General features: G+C 42.5%; 1 protein-coding gene across 1 annotated transcript in view; it reads left to right on the top strand.

The window, feature by feature from the left end:
- Positions 1-20,812, top strand: part of ARAP2 (ArfGAP with RhoGAP domain, ankyrin repeat and PH domain 2) — a 494,936-nt gene that overhangs the window by 28,369 nt on the left and 445,755 nt on the right. Inside the window, exon 2 of the mRNA XM_075346952.1 lies at positions 1,525-2,249. Coding sequence (XP_075203067.1) covers positions 1,612-2,249 — 638 coding nt within the window. The 5' untranslated portion in view covers positions 1,525-1,611. The remainder of the gene's footprint in view (positions 1-1,524; positions 2,250-20,812) is intronic.

The raw sequence follows: 20,812 nt of genomic DNA, 5'->3' as shown, positions 1-20,812 counted from the left end.
CCTAAATTCAGAATCACACTAGCATACATACACAGGTCTGCCACAAACACTGCAGACTAAAATGGCACTGGATACATACACAGGTCTGCCACAAACTATGCAGACTAAAGTGGCACTGGAACACACTCAGTCTGACAGCCGGGAATGCAGCCTTTGCTGTCAATATGCATAATGACACTCGTGCCCCGATGGGCGGAGCTACAGACCTTTTATTGCCGCCACCCTGGCCCAGACCACATGGCATGTGGTAATGGCGTCGGCTGCAGCCATACAGGGGCTGCTACGTAATTGTTGAAGTCTTGATGACTAATCAGCGGCTGCCACTTCATTGCTGATGTCACTGATGGCCAATCAGTGGCCGCCTTGTCATCAATGACATCACGCACATGCTCAGTGTGGCTGCATAAGCACTTAGGCTCAGGATGGTACAAAACTCTAGCCACCTGATGCCTCAAGCGACGGCCAGGTGGTGCTGCAGAGTTAACCAACCTTAATGTGGGAATCAATGATGGGACTAGACCGGTTCGAGGCACAACAGAATCCCAAACTGTAACAGATGCATTATCAATATCGAGATTTGCATTTACCCCCTCATAGAAACCCAACATGTTGGTTAGACACAGCTTGCCTTTCATGAATCCATGCTGGTTATCAGTTATTTTATTCTCTCTAATATATCGTTGCATGTCATCTCTTAAAATGCTCTCAAAAACCTTGCACACCACTGATGTCAGACTTACCAGACCACAGTTGTCTAAATCCACATCCTCCATCCATCATCTTACCTTTCTTAAATACCAGTACCACGTCAATCATTCTCCAATTCTGAGGTACCAACCCTGCTACAAGAGAGTCTAAGAAGATAAGATGCATAATTACTGAGCTCAATTCCCTCAATATCCATGGATGAATGCCATCTAGCCATGGGGATTTGGTAATGGTTAACTTACTCAGACATAGGCATACTTCTTTGTGTTGAATTAGTTATCTCTGGGGGCACTTTTGATTTTGCCTTGTTGAATGATCCTTCATATAAAGTGGCACTGATCAGAATTGTAAAATTTTGCCTGGTCAGGAACTTGAAAACAGGCTGGGTGCCGAAAAGGTTAAAGTACCCTCTATTCTTAGATAATCCCTTTTTCATATGGTCATGCTGCATTGATATAACCATACTGATTATGTTGCTTTGAATTTATTAGATTAATAATTGCATTTAATATATATTTAGAATAATCTTGTAAATTTATTCAAGTGTTGAATATATTTAGTATTTTAATGATACATGAATAAAGGTTTTGTATTTTAATATAAATGAGTTAAGTTCTGAGTATATATTTAAAGGTAATTTCTTCCCAACTGCATAGAAGAGCAGTATCATTCTTCCATAAGTATCAAGAAGATCGTTTGTGTAATTTTATTTTACTAATTTGTTCCTACCTTTTGATTTTACACTACTAATTTTTTTTTTTTTTTTATTATGGTTGGATTGTTAAAAACTGTATAATTTATTATTCTATTTTTTAGGTATTGATGTCTTGCATGAAAGCTCTCAGGATTTGTTTCATCACAATCCTATCCCAGTTATGTATATACTAATTTCAGGATTCCACAATGACCTCTCACGATAAAAACAGATATCCTGTTGACCAAATGCTAACTGATATTCATTTAGAAGTCTATCACACACTCTTCGGGTTATTGGGCTATAGAACCGTTTCAGACTGTGCGCCATTAAATCATGAAACGTTACAGGAAATGGGAGTCTCACTTACCGGACATAGGAAGAGAATTCTCAGGAAGATACAAGAAGAATTGGAAAATGGTTATTTGGAGCATGAACTTTCTAATGCTGAAAGACTTAGTGCAGGCAATGACACCTTATTAATTGATGACAGAAACAGAACAATGCCAGGTAAAGAGACATTTTCTATTAATTCTGAATTTAGTAACTTAAAGGAATGTAGTACAGATATAGAAGATGACAAAGACAATGAAGTTTCCCAGGTTTTAGAACACAGTGTCCAAGAAGAATCCTTTGGAGAAAGTAGTGATAAAACTCTCGATGATATAGAGGAACTGGACTCTGAAAACTTCTTTGAATTTCAAGGACCTATGACTGAAAATGAATTATATAAAGAAATGAATTTAGATCATGTGAAGACAAAAGTAACCGGTCCTACAAGATCATTCATTCTAAGGAATAGACCTGTTCCCGATTTACCATTTCCTACCAAGACATCTTACAGTTTGTAAGTATTATTATTGATTTTAGTAGTAATAATCTTTATGTAAAAATGTATATTCTAAATCAAATCAGTGATCTATATCTTTATGCAATCTAATGTTGGTAAAAATAGCAAAAACACAATATATTCAGCTCAACAGTCTGTCTAGGTTTCACTTGGGTCGGTGCACGGTATCCGTGGTTGGCGTCCACAGCTGTCAATCATTGGAAAGGAGGAGGAGAGGGAAACATATCCAGCACCATGTCTTTAAAAAAACCTTCAAATTTATTAATTTCAAGTACATTTTTTTTTCTTATGTGGACTAAAACAATCTCTCTATATGACTTACAGTGCTTTGCATGTTTCATAGAAATACCTATGATTAAGGAGTTCTTCTCTGAAACATGTAAGGTGCTGTAAGGCATATGGAGAGACTTTTTTTTTAGTTCACATAAGAAAAATTTTACTTGGAATTAATAAATTTGAAGTTTTTTTTAAAGACATGGTGCTGGATATGTTTCCCTCCCCTCCTCCTTTCCAATGATTGTCACAATCTAATGTTGGTTAGATAAGAAATTGGAAAGAGGAGCGCATGTGAAGGATTATCGGTGAACCAGTATACATGGAAGGGTTGAAGCCGCTCACCTGGCATGGTTGTGCAGACCTTGCACAACCGCGGTAAAAGCGTGGAAGTTATGATAGTTACGCTGCCAGGACGCTGTCTGACTGTGTCCATCTGGGGGGGCTGGGTCTTTTCGAAGCGGTCGTGTGACCGATCACCGGGAAACCTACGCACCGCTGGTCCTGATTGAAGTTAAACATCCACTGCAAAGCAGCTCCTGCCATGAATCCCACAAGGGGAAAATATGGATAAAGAATGAATGATGCCATAGTCCGAGGAAGCGCTAAGGAGGCGAGACTATTTGGTGAATTAAAAGGGGTTTTTTTTCTTTATTTCTTAACGTGCCACAACGCGTTTCGATATGTAGAATATCTTCAGGTGGTCAATATCTACCTGATAAAGATATTTTACATATCGAAACGCGTTGTGGCACATTGGTGAATTAAAAGTTTTTTTCTTTATTTCTTAATCAGTCTCGCCTCCTTAGCGCTCCCTCGGACCATGATATCTTTCATTCTTTAATATAATGTTGGTTGGTACATAAATGATTTTAGAATCATTTTAGACCCATTTTTTAGGTTATTTTTTTCTTCATCAATTAAAACCCATTACATGGATAGCTATTCTAATTCATTCATCAGGGCATTCTAAAAACATGTTAATTTTGGTGGAAAAAAAATGTAAATATAAATGTCACTTGTACTGGCTTACATTTGGCACTTGTGCCCAGAGAACCATTTTTAAGAATCTTGAGATTTTTTTTGCATAGACGAGGATGATATCATTGTATACAATGATTTGATATTCTATATTGTATATTTCCCTTCAAAAACTAACCAAAGATCTGCAAAAGGTCTGTTATTCTGGTAATTCAAAGATTTGCAAAGGAATTGTAGAGGCAAAAGTATAGAACAGTTAATAGAGGATATTCGGGAAAATTATATTGATAGGTATATCATTGGTTATCAATATCAGATTGATGGGCGTCCAACACCCATCAATAGCAAAACTTAGTGGTTATTAGATCTATCAACAGCTGGATATAAACCATGAAGAGAGCTGAACAGCACAACTCTCTAATGGCTGCTGCTGAGAACTGAGATCAGCTCCTTTTTCAAAAGTTAAGCCAGCAATATCATATCGGTGGGGTCTGATATTTGGCACCCCACTAATCAGCTGTTATCAGGTCTAGTGGCCACTGTCAAGAACTGCAATTATCTCCTATTCTCTTGAATAGGAGCCAAGCTGCAGTTATAACTGCTGATCAGATGGGGTGTCGGGTGTCCAACCTCCACCAATATGATATTAATGACCTAACAGGTAGATAAATCAAAAATATCATTAGACCTGACTAATTATGCTTCATCTATCTATTATCTATCTAGAATTAAGATAAAAACAGTCACACACTATAATGGCAAAGATATAAACTACTAATAAAAAAGTTTTTAGAGGTGTTTAGAATATTAAAATGGCCATTGTAATTCCAGCCCAGTGCCACGTCACGGCACCCTCCTTTGCTGGGTCATACTCTACACTGCATCTGACTGGGCTCCTAAAAACATACACAAGATCATGGAGTAATCCTGGAAGTTTAAAACACATGAAGCTAATGGGCAAGGTGGAGGCAGTGTAGAGTAGGGCCCAGCAAAGGAGGGTGCTGTGAAGGGGCACTGGGCTGGAATTACAATGGCCATTTTAATACTCCAAACGCCTCTAAAAAAATGTTTTATTAGTAGTTTATATCTCTGCCATTAGTGTGTGACTGTTTGTATCTTAATTATCTTAATTTTATTTTGTATCATGAACAAGATACGCACCTATTCACATTATGGTAAGTGCTACCAGTTTTTTTTTTTTTTTTTTTTTCTTTTCATTAGATAAATTGATAGTTATATAGATATATCTGTAGAGTGGCGCTGGGCAGTAGTCATGGGTGAGGTATTGCTTCCTGATGCCCCAGCATGCTACATGAAAGACACAATTCTGGCTGGGTGTGTGGATTTGTGTAGTGTGGGCTGTATGCCTATGAAGGATGCATGTTGCCGGATGATGAGTCATTCCAACAAGGAGACCACCAGTTCGATTCAAACCACAAAGCTTTACTTAACAGTTCCTCATCAACAACTTGAAGCACATCAGGCACATAACGTCCAGCAGGTTTCAGCAATACAGAGCATGTTCAGACACACACTTCAGTTCCATCTAGTTAGTAGCTTTTTGTTCCAACACATCCCAGTCTAGCACCACAGTTCAGTTTGTGACAGTCATTTTCCTTTCCGTGGTTCCACGTCTTATTCTCCTCATAGACAAGGGGTTAAGGAGAATTTGCAAATATGTCCAGAATCCAGTCTTGAGCTGTAAGATACTTATGGAGACTCCAGGAAACTCAACTTATCTCATGCACTAGTCCATCTTGGCCTGCTACCTTAAGCGGAAAGCTACTTAGAGCCTGGCTACTAGAGTTCCATCTATCGAACCTCTTTTGCCTCAGGAACACTGTGAAAAGGTTGGTCTCTAGTCTCAACGTAGTCCCGCATTTAGTGTCTCGTTCTATACTTCAGAACATGCTACCTAAGATCCAGTTTCCTTTAACTTTGTCTTGTCATAGGCCACCCACTAGGTGTGGCTTGGTTGATATTCAGACTATATGAACATTTTTGTCAAACACTGGGCACTAACTAAGATTCTAGAAGGAACACGTCTTTTTCCCCTATGAGCTAATTCCTCCCATTGAGGGCTAGTCTCAACACTTAACTATTTCTCACCCTACAGTCTGGCAACCACATATAATACTGCTATACAATATACAGTACATGACATTACAATTCACATCAGATTATTTACAATGAAGGCCACAATTCACATGACATCAAAAAGCCGCATTTTTTTGTCTTCAAGGAAAAGAATACAGTACACTTCCTTATCTCTATCTATCTATCTATCTATGTATCTATCTATCTATCTATCTATCTATCTATCTATCTATCTATCTATCTATCCCATCTGTTATCACTATTTGTGGGTCTAAACAGCCCAAACAGGTGAGCAATCCTATATATCACCTTATCTTAAACACCCAATAAGACCCAGTTGCGCTGTGTCTCCTCTTTTGTGTTCTATGGACTGTCATGGGGCTCAAATAATGCAGTTTAGCAATTTACTTGGCCAAGAGACTGTTGTCAATGAGCTGGATGATGTTGTGTTTCTTTTTCTTGAGAAATCTTCTTCATGGCTGCTCCTCGATTAGAGCCAGTGACCTTTTGCTTAGAATCAACCTAATAACACACTGAGCTAATATGGAATGTGAGAACAGGTTGAAATTTGTATTACACAGGAGCAGTACAGTAATAATGCAGTAACATGACAAGAGTCTGCGTAATTAACCATATGCAAAATAGTTCCAAGTAAAATTTATGTATGAGATAGGTAAGATAATTGAGTCCTTACAAGAATCTACATAGCCTATTTATCCATATGGTATACAATTTTTTTTTTTTTTTTTTTTTTTTTTTTTTTTTTTTTAAATCTGTGTGATGCAGTGAAGGGGTATGGTGATAGGTGGGAGATATACTTCTCCTACCAAGTGTGCCTCGCACTGGTGAGCAGCAGTGAGGAGGTAAAGTCCTGCTCTGGACCTCCTCTGCTATCTCAGGGTTTTTTGGCAACACCTAGGATGCATAGCTGAGGGAGTTAAAACAGCATAAATAAGCAACCTTAAAGCCGGCGTTACACGCAGCGACGTATCTAACGATATATCGCCGGGGTCACAGATTCTGTGACGCACAGCCGGCATCGTTAGCGACGTCGCTGCATGTGACAGCAAGGAACGACCGTTAACAATGGAAAATACTCACCTTATCGTCCATCGTTGACACGTCGTTCGTTTTATAAAATCGTTGATTGCGGAGGATGCAGGTTGTTCGTTGTTCCCGAGGCAGCACACATCTCTACGTTTAACACCTTGGGAATGACGAACTACAGCTTACCTGCGGCCGCCGGCAATGCATAAGGAAGGAGGTGGGCGGGATGTTATGTCCCGCTCATCTCCGCCCCTCCGCTTCTATTGGGCGGCCGCTTAGTGACGTCGCTGTGACGCCGTACAAACGGCCCCCTTAGAAAGGAGGCAGTTCGCAGGCAACAGAGACGTCGCTATGCAGGGAAGTCCCGTGTGATGGCTCCTAATGATTTTGTGCGCCACGGGCAGCGATTTTTGCCCGTGACGCACAAACAACGGGGGCGGATGCTTACACCAGCGATATCTCTAGCGATATCGCTGCGTGTAACAGCCCCTTAACTCCTCAGTGTGGTTGTGGTTCCCATCTGATGTAAGACTGTTTGGGTTTTTTTTTTTTTTTTTTCCATTTTTCTGTCAGTGTAAATAATACAATTTTAGTTTCGACTGGAAACCTATGTGTGCCTTTTTACTGCTACCTGCCATTGACTACTAGACCTAATTCCCCCCAAATCATGATCAATAACCACCATATTTAACTGTATATAATAAAAGAGCAATACAATATATGCATGTGTGATGCTAATGAATGTATGGTGTGAATAGATGCCTAATCAGACTAGTAGACAGTGTAATTCAGCTCACCAAAACAGGGGAAATTCCTAAAGGAGAATCCGGACCATGCACGCTGGAATAAAGAGGCTGAAGGCAATCAATAGAGGGTGGATCCCGGCACAAAAATGTCCATTTCAGAAGTATAATATAAAACTTCACATTTATTGGAAAAATAAAAACAGCATAAAATGAATTCCTCCGATCAATGCATTTCAGACTCTATCATCCTTAGTCATGATGATCATCAGTAGTTTTTGTAAGAAAAATGGCTAGATAATCCACTTTGAATGTGTGGTATTCTCACATTCGAAGCTGTAGTAGATGCGGAGATATGAAGCTTGAAAATAAAAAGTTTAAAACATTGTTATCCTTTGGCTCATCAGTGTACAAGTGCATCTCAATAAACTAAAATATCATTCAAAAGTTAATTTATTTCACTAATTTGATACAAAAAGAGAAATTATATTATAGTTTATATAGTCATTACATACAGTGGGATATATTTCAAGTGTTTTATTTCTGTTAATGTTGATGATTATGGGTTACAGACAATGAAAACCCAAACCTCATTATCTCAGAAAAATATAAGCTGAAAATTAAGGAGCGCTGATAGTGTAATACCAACAGATCAGTGAGGTAGATCAGGAAAAATACACTCACCTGAAATGGTTGTGATAGTCACAACCACTGTTAGAGCATAGGATGATGGCATCTGCTGCAGCCCCACATGGATGTGCATACAAATCAGAGTGAAAAAGGGGTTAATGCCGCGCATCAGACAAAATGAAGATGTAGCACGTTGATGTTATAAACGTATTCTTTTATTCCATCGGTCTACGCGTTTCGAGGATATACCTCTTCTTCAGGACCAGTGCATCAACATAGTAACTAGATAGTAATAGATACGTGCTACATCTTCATTTTGGCTGATGCGCGGCATTAACCCCCTTTTCACTCTGATTTGTATGCATATCTCAGAAAAATAGAATAATTACCACAAAACACCTGCAAAGGCTTCTTAGAATTTAAAATGGTCCCTTAGTCTGGGCCAGTAGGCTACATAATCATGGGGAAGACTGCGGATTTGACATATGTCCAGAAGGCAGTCATTGACACACTCCATAAGGAGTGTAAGCCACAAAAGATCATTGATAAAGAAGCTGGCTGTTCATAGAGTGCTGTATCCAAGCATATTAATGGAAAGTTGAGTGGAAAGAAAGTGTGGTAGATAAAGGTGTACAAGCAACCAGGATAACCACAGCCTTGATAGGATGAAGAATGGAGATGAGCCACCCCCCCTAGTGTTCGAGTTCGGTTCGTCGAACGGAGGCTCCGTTCGACGAACGTTTGATGAACACCATTGAAAACAATGGCACACAAACACATAAAAACACATTACACATGTATGTCGCGGGCGGGGAGGACGCCACTGTGCTGCGCTCGCTAACGCTCGGGTCCGGCGCTGCTGCGAAGGCTGCTCTGTGGCTCGAGCGGTGGGCCGGATCCGGGAACTCGAGCGGTGCTCCTCGCCCGTGAGTGAAAGGGGTGGTTGGTTTGGGGAGTTTAGTCCGTGACGCCACCCACGGGTCGTGGTAAAGATGGGCACCACCGCTGCTGGTGACGGGGATCCCAGGAGCGATGGTAGGGAGCAGCTGGGATGTTGTTTTTCCCCTCCGTGTGTAGGGGTCGGTGTTCCCGGGGCCCGATGATGTAACAGGGAGGCAGGGTCGGTGAGTTGCAGGGACAGCGCGGCACGGTGCCGGATGGCACGGGTGTACTCACTCAGCAAGAAAGGTACAAAGTCCTCGGTAAACCAAACGGCTGGCTGGACGGGTCCCGCAGCTGGCTGCAGTGCTTCTCCCTGGACAGGTGATGGCGGCTGTCTTTCCCTGCACCTTAATGTTCTCCTGCTGACTACTATGGATTCCCAACGGTAGTCCGCTCCCCGGTGTATGGGTACCGGAGGAGCCCGTTTGCCCGCAGGCGCTGGCCCTTGGGTCTCTAGCCTTAGGCGGTAGCTCTATACCCTCACGGTGTGGGTGGTTGCCTTCAATCGGGACTTTTGCTGTTGTGAAACCCCTGGGGTTCCAGTCACATTCGGATCTGACTATTGTCGGTGGCTCCAAGCCTGGTCGAGGTCTGATGGCTCTGCCTGTGTGTGCTGGCTTCACTTCGCTCCCCGGTCAGTACCGGCGGGTCGTCGCCCGTCCCCGGTCCTACGGTTCCGCGTTGCTCCACCACTCCTGCAGATGGCCACCACCGTCTGCCAACCTTGCTGTCAGTGCCTGGGCCACAAACCCAGACACCCAAGTGCTCACTCCTCTCACTTCAAACTCCAAACTCTATCTGTCACTTTTCCCGCCTCCAGGCCTGTGAACTCCTCGGTGGGTGGGGCCAACCGCTTAGCTCCGCCCCACCTGGTGTGGACATCAGACACTGGAGGGAGGCAACAAGGCTTTTTGTTTGGCTATTGTCCCTGTCTAGTGGGGGTGAGGGGTGTTTGTATGTTATCTGTGATGACCTGGCTAGGCCAGGGCGCCACATGTACACATACAATTAATAAACATTGCCATTACTCTTACAGGTCCCCGCGATGCGTCCTGCACTCTGTTTCCCGCCGCTTTTCCTTCCGATAACCGCTGCGTCCTCCCGGCAACCAGCACTGATGATAGGACCTTCCGTGATGTCAAAATACATGTGTGTATTATCTCATTGGCTACAGACTGGTCACATGGCTAAACGTCATGCTAGGTCCTGTCAGTGCATCTCTCCGGTACGCGATGCTCGTTTGTGCATCTCCGTGTACCGGCGAGATGCTCTAGCACATGGTCGGCTTCACTGTTCCTGCATGTCGGCGCTCTTTACAGAGTCAGCCCACATGCAAGGACTGGCTGCTACAGCCGGTGAATTGTGGCACCGTGAATCACGTGATCGAAGCACCATTGCTATAGTAACCCGCCTGTCAGATTACTTTAGCAACGGTGGCAGCGGTGACGTCACCGCTTACAGTCCGCAGCCTCTGCTCACTCACTGAGTGATTAGACTGCACGGGAGCAGCTGTGTCTTCCTCCCATGCAGTGCTGTCTGATGTAGCAGAGCTGCATGGGTTGAAGGTGAAAGAAGACAGAAGACCAGGATCGTGTGGGGTGAGAGGGAGTAATTAACATGGAGTCTCTAAGTGTGTCTGTGTATTTATTTCTATTAAAGTATTTTTTTTCTGTGTGATGTTTTTTTGTTTTAACCCTTTATTGGAGAGTCTTAATGGCCAGGTCAAACTTGCCTGACATTAAGAATCTCTGGCTTAATACTAGCTAGTAAAACAAAGCTAGTATTAACTCTTAATTACTCAGCAAGCCACCCGGCTTCAGATCTGCTGGAAGAGTTGTATACAGCGCCAGATGATGGCGCTTCTATGAAAGTGGCGGCTGCGGACTGCAATTTGCAGCAGAGGGGCCCAGAAAGCTCAGGGCAACCTGCGCTGCCAATTCCAATCCTCAGCTGCCTAGTTGTACCTGGCTGGACACAAAAATGTGGCGAAGCACATGTCGGTTTTTTTTTTTTTTTTTTTATTACATGAAATAATTAAAAAAAGGGCTTCCCTATTTTTTTGTAGTTCACAGCCGGGTACAAATGGGCAGCTGGGGGCTGGGGGCAGCCGTACCTGGTTAGCATACAAAAATATGGCGAAGCCCTCGTCATATTTTTTTGGGGGGGGCAAAAAACTCCTGCATACAGTCCGGGATGGAGTATGCTGAGCCTTGTAGTTCTGCAGCTGCTGTCTGCTCTCCTCCATACAGACAGACAGCAGCTGCAGAACTACAAGGCTCAGCATACTCCATCCAGGACTGTATGCAGGAGTTTTTTGCCACCCAAAAAAATTACCTGGGCTTCGCCATGTTTTTGTATGCTAGCCAGGTACAGTAGGCAGCTATGGGCTGCCACGAACCCCCAGCTGCCTATTTGTACCCAGCTGGGAACCAAAAATATAGTGAAGCCTTTTTTTTTGTCATGAATTTCATGAAATAATTAAAAAAAAAAAAGACGTGGGTGTCGCCCAATTTTTGTGTCCAGCCAGGTACAACTAGGCAGCTGGGGATTGGAATCCGCAGCGCAGGGTGTCCAAGCTTTCTGGGCACTCCTGCTGCGAATTGCAGTTCGCAGTTGCCCCAGAAAATGACGCTTTCATAGAAGCGCCATCTTTTGGCGCTGTATCCAACACTTCCAGCTGCCCTGGTGACGGGTGGCTCACTGGGTAATAATAGGATTAAGACTAGCTGGATATTATCAACTGGCCCTAAGCCCAAAATTCATGGTGTCACGCCAATATTAGACCTGGCCAACATGATTTCCTAGTACAGATAAAAAAAAAAAACACAACACAGAAATTTTTTTTATAAGAAATAAAACACAACACAATTAGTGACTCCATCTTTATTGAAATAAAGACCCCCCCCCCCCCACCCCCTCCGCAGTAATCCTGGGTCAAGGGTCCCGCGCCGTCCAATACATGCTGTTTCCAGATTTGCATGTCAACATGGCCCTGCCCATGTTGACATGAAATGACCGGAAGCAGCAAAATCGTGGCAGGAGCGGTCACATGACCACTCTGAGCCGGGGGAGTGGGGCTTACAGCAGGGCAGGTAAGTGGTCACTATCTACTTACCTGCCCCAATGTAGCCCAATAGGGTAATAATGAAAAAAACTCAAAATAAGCCGGATAACCCCTTTTAACGTATTTTTTCTCTGTGTGGTGTGTTTTTTTTAACCCTTTATTGGAGATTCTTAATGGCTGGGTCAAACTTGCCTGACAATAAGAATATCTTGCTTAATACTAGCTAGTAAAATAAAGCAAGTATTAACTCATGATTATCCAGCAAGCCACTCTGCTCCAGGGCTGTTGGAAGAGTTGAATACAGCGCCAGATGATGGCGCTTCTATGAAAGCGCCATTTTCTAGGGTGCCTGCAGATTGCAATTCGCAGCAGAGGCGCCCAGAAACCTCAGGCTAACCTGTGCTGCGGATTCCAATCCCCAGCTGCCTAGTTGTACCTGGCTGGACACAAAAATATGGAGAAGCCCACGTCATTTGTTTTTTAATTATTTTATGTCCAGTCAGGTACAACTAGGCAGCTGGGGATTGGAATCTTCAGCACAGGTTGGCCTGAGTTTTCTGGGCCCCTCTGTGGTGAATTGCAGTCCGCAGCCGCCCCAGAAAATGGCGCTGTCATAGAAGCGCCATCTTCTGGCGCTGTATCCAACTCTTCCAGCTGCCCTGGTGATGGGTGGCTCGCTGGGTAATAATGGGGTTAGGGCTAGCTATATATTATCAACTGGCCCTAAGCCCGAAATTCATGGTGTCACGCCAATATTAGACATGGCCACCATGAATTTCTAGTACCGATTTAAAAAGAGCCCCAACATACAGAAAAATATTTTTATTATAAATAAAACACAACTCAATTAGTGACTCCATCTTTATTGAAATAAAGAACCCCCCCCCTCCACAGTAATCCTGGGTCAAGGGTCCCGCGCCATCCAATTCGGAGCCAATATCATCTGATCGGTTTGCTGGAAGGCAAAGCAATCAGATGATGTGTCAGGTTCGAGGGCCTGAATCACAAGACACAGCAGCTGATTGTATAAACGGCTTTTATACAATCAGCTGATGCATCAGTGCAAAAAAACAAACAAAAACTACACACTTCTGTGCAGACTCCTGTCCAACAGCAGTAGCTGATAGTTTAGCCGGCCGGGCGGTAAAAAGCCGGCCTCACCGCTTGACTTAAAGTGTTAGTTGATTCCGTCAGGTGACCGCATCAGCTGATCATCGCCAGGTCTGAGAGAGAGAAAAGAAAGAGAGCGAGAGAGAAGAGAGCAATGCCGCCTCATTCCGTGAACTGCTCCGATTTTAGTGTGGCCCGCAGCTCACAGCTGATGTCCAGCTCCTCCCCTCAGTGCATAATTAAATGAAATTATAAATAAATAATTATAATTTAAAATTAAAAATAAATTAAATTCTTTTATCGGGGCGGCTGGAACTTGAACTCGTGAACTAATGCTCCCTAGGCAGTAGCTCTAACCATTGAGCCACTGCCTCTAATGAGAAACATAGGATGATTTAGTCATCTTGACCTCTGCATGGCAGAGTGAAGTTTCCAGTGACAGCGTGGCTCACTTCATGTGCTGCATGGAGAGCGGACACAGAGCGCTCGGGTTCTACGGCGCTCCCTGTCATCTTCATGTAGCAGAGCTGAAAGCGTCGTGTGGATTACTTCGGACCTGGATTGTTGTTTGGGGATTAATAAAGAGGTAAATGAGGGTTTTTGGTTTTTTTTTTTGTCTTTTTTTCCAAATAAAGGATTTTTTGCTGTAGGTGTTTCTTTACTTTCACTTACAGGTTAATCATGGAAGGTGTCTCGGGGATACTCCTTTCATGATTAACCCCGTTATTACCTCGATTGCCACCACACCAGGGCAACTCTGGATGAGCTGGGTAGAGTCCCGGGACTGCCGCATCTAATGGATGTGGCAATTCTGGGCGGCTGCCTGCTGATAGTTAGGGTGGTGGGCTCCCAATACCGTGGCGCTCTCCATCCTGACAATACCAGCCTCCAGCCGTGTGGCTTTATCCTGGCTGGTATCAAAATTGGGGGGGAACTGCATTTTTTTTTTTTTTTTTTTTTTTTTTTTTTTTTTAAATTTTATTTTACTGCCTGATATAGACCCACCCACCAGCGGCTGTGATTGGTTGCAGTGAGACAGCTGTCACTCATTGTGGGGGCGTGTCTGACTGCAACCAATCATGGGCGCCGGTGGGTGGATAAGGCAGGGACTACCTGATTGAATAATGAAGCGGCAGCCATTTTCAAAAGAGGAAAAGCCGCCGGAGCTTTTTGACAGCCGTGCAGCGCCGCGTCCGTGATCGGTGAGTAGGAAAGTGAGAGGGATTGTGCTGGGGACGCATGATGCATGCAAATACGCAACGTGCACACATACTTACTGTGAAAAGCCACGCTTTTGGTGTTCGAACCGTTCTCGAACGGTAACTCGAACTACCGAACTTGAAGCAAATCGGTCGACTTCATCGAACGACTCGAACACCACCCAAAATCACTCAAACTTGAAATTGGCAAACCGTTCGACTCGGAACATCGCTCAACTCTAATTTAAGAAAAAGCCATTGCAAAATTTGAGGGAGACTCACAAGGAGTGGACTACTGCAGGAGTCAGTGCTTCAAGAGCCACCACACACAGGCATATCCAGAACATGGGCTACAACTGTTGCATGTCTTGTGTCAAGCCACTCATGACCAATAGACTACGCCAGAAGCGTCTTACCTGGGCCAAGGAGAAAAAGAACTGGACTGTTGCTCAGTGATCCAAGGTGTTGTTTTAAGATTAAAGTACATTTTACATTTTCATTTGGAAATCAAGGTCTAGAGTCTTGAGGAAGAGTGGAGAGGCCCCAATTCAAGCTGCTTGAGGTCAAGTGTGAAGTCTCCACAATCAGTGATGGTTTGGGGAGCCATGTCAATCAACTGTGCTTGATTGGCCAGCAAACTCGCCTGACCTAAACCCCATAGAGAATCTATGGGGTATTGTCAAGAGGAAGATGAGACACCAGACCCAACAATGTAGATGAGCTGAAGGCTGCTATCAAAGCAACTTGACAGAAAGCAATAGAGAAGGGTGTTCAAATGCCGCGCCAACAGATCACTCGTTCAGATGTTCAGACCAATGTCACTTTATTGTCATCCATCCAAATTGAGATTTGATGTTATTTGTAACCTGACGGTCCTGAGGAAGGGAGCAGGGGCTCCTGAAACGCGTAGACCTGGATGACAAAGTGACATTGGTCTGAACATCTGAACGAGTGATCTGTTGGCGCGGCATTTGAACACCCTTCTCTATTGCTTTCTGTTTTCTGCCACTGGGTGGCTGCAGCCGTGGATCGATTTGTACGTGCTAATACAGTAGTTGTGACTTTCACAACTATATTTGGTTAGTAGCATTACTCCCCTCTCCCTACCCTGCACTTATTTGGGTAAGACCCTATTTGCGCTTGTTTGTCCACAGCTCCTTCGTTTATCAAAGCAACTTGGGCTTCCATAACACCTCAGCAGTGCCACAGGCTGATCGCCTCCATGCTACGCCGCATTGATGCAGTAATTCGTGCAAAAGGAACCCCGACCAAGTATTGAGACATTTACTGTACAGACTTTTCAGTAGGTGCCAACATTTATGAGCTTAAAATAATTTTTTCTGGTAGTCTTCTATAATATTCTAATTTTCCGAGATAATGACTTAGGTTTTCATTGGCTGTAAGCCTTAATCATCAACATTAACAGAAATAAACACTTGAAATAGATCACTCTGTTTGTAATGACTATATAATATATGCGCTTGCCTTTTTGCATTGAATTACTGAAATTTAACTTTTTGATATTCTAATTTGAGATTCATTTGTCTATTACATTTAATTTATCTCTTATCTATCTGTGTCTGTCTATTTAGCTATAAAAATAAAAAAACAAAATTATAACAGTACCACTCAAAAAAAAAAGACACTGGGTGCAAGCCTCACCACAATTACTTACAGCAAATCGAGGGCAGCAGTTATAACCTGCCTATGCCAAGGAACTAATGCACTAGCAGGATGCAGCAAGATGGAGGCATCACAGGTGCAAAAGAAGCAAATCACTCACACACTTTCAATCGATGGAGGGGGCAATTGCTGGATGATAAAATTGCACACAAGTGGCTTGTAAAGGGCGCCGTTCACACATGTAGGTGCACAGTAACTGGTTAGTAGCCTATTAGTCACGCCCCGGGCCAGCTTCAGCACCTGGCACACCCGGGCAAATGCTGGGGCCCTGGAGGCGCACAGTCCACAGCGTTCGCTGCATCCTCCTTGTTTGAAATATATCTGTGGGTGGAGTTACCGCGCGGCATCCTGCTCCAGTCCCACAAATGAAGACAAGGAGCAGTGCCAGCCAGCGACCGCCAGCACAGCACTGCCCTCCAGCGCTGTGTGGGCCCCTCTCCACCGTGATTTGAGCGGTATGTTCTACACCCCTCCCCCCACCTGATCTGTATGTGCCTTTCCCCACTACCCAATTTATGGGCCCCAGGGAGCTGTATAATCTCCTCCCCCCCCCCTCCGAGATGTATGTCCTGGCTCACCCCCCTTCCCAGAGATGTATGTCCTGGCCCCCCTCGGAGCCGTGTGTGTGGGGCCCCCAGAGCCATGTGTTCAAACCCCCCAGAGCCATGTATGTGGGCCCCCCAGAGCTGCATGTGCACATTAGCAGAGCTGAGTGTCTGTGTGTAGCAGAGCTGAGCTTCTGTGTGCAGCAGAGCTGAGTGTATCTGTGCACTAGAGATGCATGCAGTACAGCTGTGTGTAATAAATAAATAAATGAATATATATATATATATATATATATATATATATATATATATATATATATATATATATATATATATATATATATATATATATATTCTACTCTTTGGGCAGCAAAGCTGTGTGAATATGTGCTGTTTTAGCAGTGCAGCAGAGATGTGCGCAGCAAAGCTGTGTGTGTGTGTGTGTGTGTGTGTGTGTGTGTGTGTGTGTATATATAGTTTTTGGACAGCAGAGATGTGTATGTGTGCAGCAGAGCTGTGTGTATGTGTGTGTGTGTGTGTGTGTGTGTATATATATGTATAATATATATATATATATATATATATATATATATATATATATATATATATATATATATATATATATATATATATATATATTTTATATATATATATATATATATATATATATATATATAATATATATATATATATATATATATATATATATATATATATATAATATATATATATATATATAATATATATATATATATATAGTAATAGTACATATATATACACACAGCTCTGCTGCACACATACCCATCTCTGCTCTCGAAAGACTATATATACACACACAGATTTGCTGCACACATCTCTGCTGCGCTGCCCAAGCGGCACATATTCACACAGCTCTGCTGCCCAAAGAGTGTGTATGTATGTATGTATGTATGTATATATACATAGATAGATATATAGATATATAGATATATATATATATATATATAGATTATAAAATATAATATAATATAATATATATGTGTGTGTGTGGCAGTCTATGTATGGAACTGATCTCTTTGTGTGTGGCTCTCCCCCATAGCCATATGTGTGGTCATTCCAGGGCCATATGTGCAGCCCCCAGAGCCCTATGCAACCCACCCCAGTAATGTGTATACCCCCAGAGCTGTTTGCTACTCTAGTAACATCTATGCCCTCCAGTAATGTCTTTTCCCCCTGCCCCTCTTGTGATGTGTATATATTGTAGCCCCCAGCCCCACCTGTGATGTATATACAGCAGTGTCAGTGTGCACTGTGTTCGGCCATGTCTGTTAGTGACGGCCATCATGCAGCACAGCAACATGCCCAAGAGTAGCTGATGGAGACAAATGGGAATGTGTCTGTATGCATGTATGATGTGTATCTATGTATGTCACTGTAAATGACTCTGTATAGATTTGTCTGTTTATAAGTATTTTTCTGAGTTTGTCTTCAAATATGTATATGTACGCATGCCTGTATGTGTACGTATGTGTGTATTTGCGTGTCTGCATGTGGATGGTGCTTAGTGAGACTTTTCTGCCCAGGGCCCACAAAACTTGGAGCTGGCCCTGGTCACGTCCATACTATTCGACCAGGCGGGCTGCCCAGTAATATCTAAGTGCACTATACAGGGATGGGGACTTCAGTACACAAGGCCTAACATTAAGGGGCCTGGCTGCATCCTGTATAAAATGTTATGCACAAAAAACATATATAAAATATAAATGAGGTATTGGTTGGTATTCTGGCCAGAATACGGTTGCCCACAACCCACGTCACGGGTCCTCATGCTTCTGGGTCCCTACACTGATATCTAAATTAAAAAAAAGCAGATTTTATCCCTCTTTTTGTTGCCTTTTTTTTTTTTTTTTTTTTTTATCAAGCCTCACCCAACCATCCAAAAGTTGTAAAATCTAGATCCATAAAAAAGCAAAGGCAACACTCCAGATTTTTCAGGTGCAAAAATGGACCTTATTGAGCTCGGCGGCAACGTTTCAGTTCTTCAGAAGCTTTATAAAGGCTTGACAGATTTTCTGATGAACTAAAATGTTACCACTCGGCTCTATAAAGTCCATTTCTGCACCTGGAAAATCTGGCGTGCTGCCTTTGCTTTTGTGTGTATCTATCTATCTACAATATTATTTCCTTTTAGTGACTTAAGATCATAAAATACACTCTTGTCCAAAGGTGTTGGCATCCTTGAAATTTTTTGCAGAAAAAGAATATTTGCCACACCTCTTCCTTGCCACGGGTGAGTTTGAACGAGCATCACATTCTTGAAGCAAAGTTGTTTATCCACAATTTTCGAAGGGTGCCAACAATTTTGTCCGGCCCATTTTTAGTGTTTTGTGTGAAATTATGTCTAATTTACATTAATTTTCTGGGGGGGTTTGTGCTATTCTAATACACACAAAGGAAAAAAACATGTATAACCAAACATGTATAGTTGCAATAATTTTCTGGAGGTTTTGTCTTCCACTAGAATAACATGTTAGGTTAAAAGTTGAAGTCAATTTATTTAAGACTACCTTCAATATAAAAAGCTAGGAAAGTGAAACTTTGTGTGATGGGGTCCTTTTCCCATTTCACACAATCAGCCGAGCGAGAGATGAGTGAGCAATCCAAAGCAAATTTATTCCATGCAATCCAGAATGTCCATCAAATAATCCACCACACAAAGGGTAAAATATTCCAATACTGGCATAAATGTCCAGGGGATGAGTCAAAATCCTCCAGCAGTCCTTTTCCAGGCAAATCAGGGTGTCTCAGTTTGTCTGGGGTGTCAGCCTCTACGCAAAGGATCAATTTTCATCCTTCTCTCTTCAACTCTCAAACAGACTGACAAATCCCCCAGGTAAGCAGAAAGTTTACAGTAGGTGGATTCCAGACCCCCTCCCCCAGACTTAGGGACAGGAACACTATAGGGGGTAATTACCTACAGACAATACAATGTACACACAAGCAATACAAATAATAGACAGTGAACCAAGCATAAAATACAAACCTACACAGCATGATACACAGTATACCATATGCCACCATCACACTTTGCAATACTATTTATTTATTTTAATTTTTTTTTTAAACAACTTCAAGGGTGCCAAAACTTTCGCCATGACTGTACACCTTTTATATATGAATTCAAAAAAGTAGAAATGTCTTATTGTTCAATTTTTTTTTTTGTTTTTTTTTTTTTGTTTTTTTTTTTTTTTACCCAACTCCTCATGGTGTTTTCTGTTAAACAACTCCTATCTAAAATCCTGCCGCAATTTTACTCTGCAATTCATATTTCCAGAATCCATTTTCTCTTATGCCTTATAATTCCCTATACTATATTACAGAAAATGATTATTTTCATGGCCTTCTAAAGCGAATTGAGAAAAAATAACAAACAGTTCTTTAGTCTTTACCCATAACAATTTGAAGACACTTGAACAGGTTTACTCATCTCTTGTAGCTAAGTTCATTGCCTCTTTTGTCAAAGGAGAGATTTTCAGGCCTTGTGTCAGAGCAATTTGAGCAGATGTCCTAAACAGAATAATCTATGAGAACTAATGATTCCGGTAATGACCAGGGTAGAAAAGATGTGTGACAGCCCCACTGAACACCATTTTAACTATGGTCATATATCTTAAATATTACATATCTGTCTCTCTTGACTTTTGCAAAAACATGCACACCTATCTGCACCGCATGTACATATTTTCTTCAATAGGAGGAACGAAACAAGCCATGCTAAGAGTTCAATTTCTGCTATCAAAGGGCTGTTAGGAGTTTCTTGAACACAATAGTTTTTTGGCCAATCCCATTTAAGTTAAATATGTATATGCTAGAGATGAGTGAATCCATTTGTGTAACCCGGGTCCAGAAGGCAGATGTCACGGGGTATCACGGGATATGTAATGATGTGACAGGTGACCCTTGGCTGGTACTCAGACTAGAGTCACTGCGCTGTCTGTTATCTCAGAGGTAGGCTTGATGGTAACCAGGTCCGAGCCCCCAGCGTGATGCTAACTCCTGTCTAAGCCTTGATCTTACTCCCACTCTCCCATACTCTAGGGGTGGGCCGGAAATCACAAATACAAAACCCCACTAAATGACAGGGACAAGGGAGAACAGAAACTCATACATAACACACAGGAGCGACAATATCTATATTGGGGAAAAAAGGGGTCAAAGTAATGCACAACAGGGGAATGCTCACACCACTCCGAAGCACCGCACAGAT

Source organism: Anomaloglossus baeobatrachus, chromosome 1 (assembly GCF_048569485.1).
Source record: "Anomaloglossus baeobatrachus isolate aAnoBae1 chromosome 1, aAnoBae1.hap1, whole genome shotgun sequence".
In the NCBI taxonomy this organism is placed as follows: Eukaryota; Metazoa; Chordata; class Amphibia; order Anura; family Aromobatidae; genus Anomaloglossus; species Anomaloglossus baeobatrachus.
This window is presented reverse-complemented; position numbering and strand designations above follow the sequence as displayed.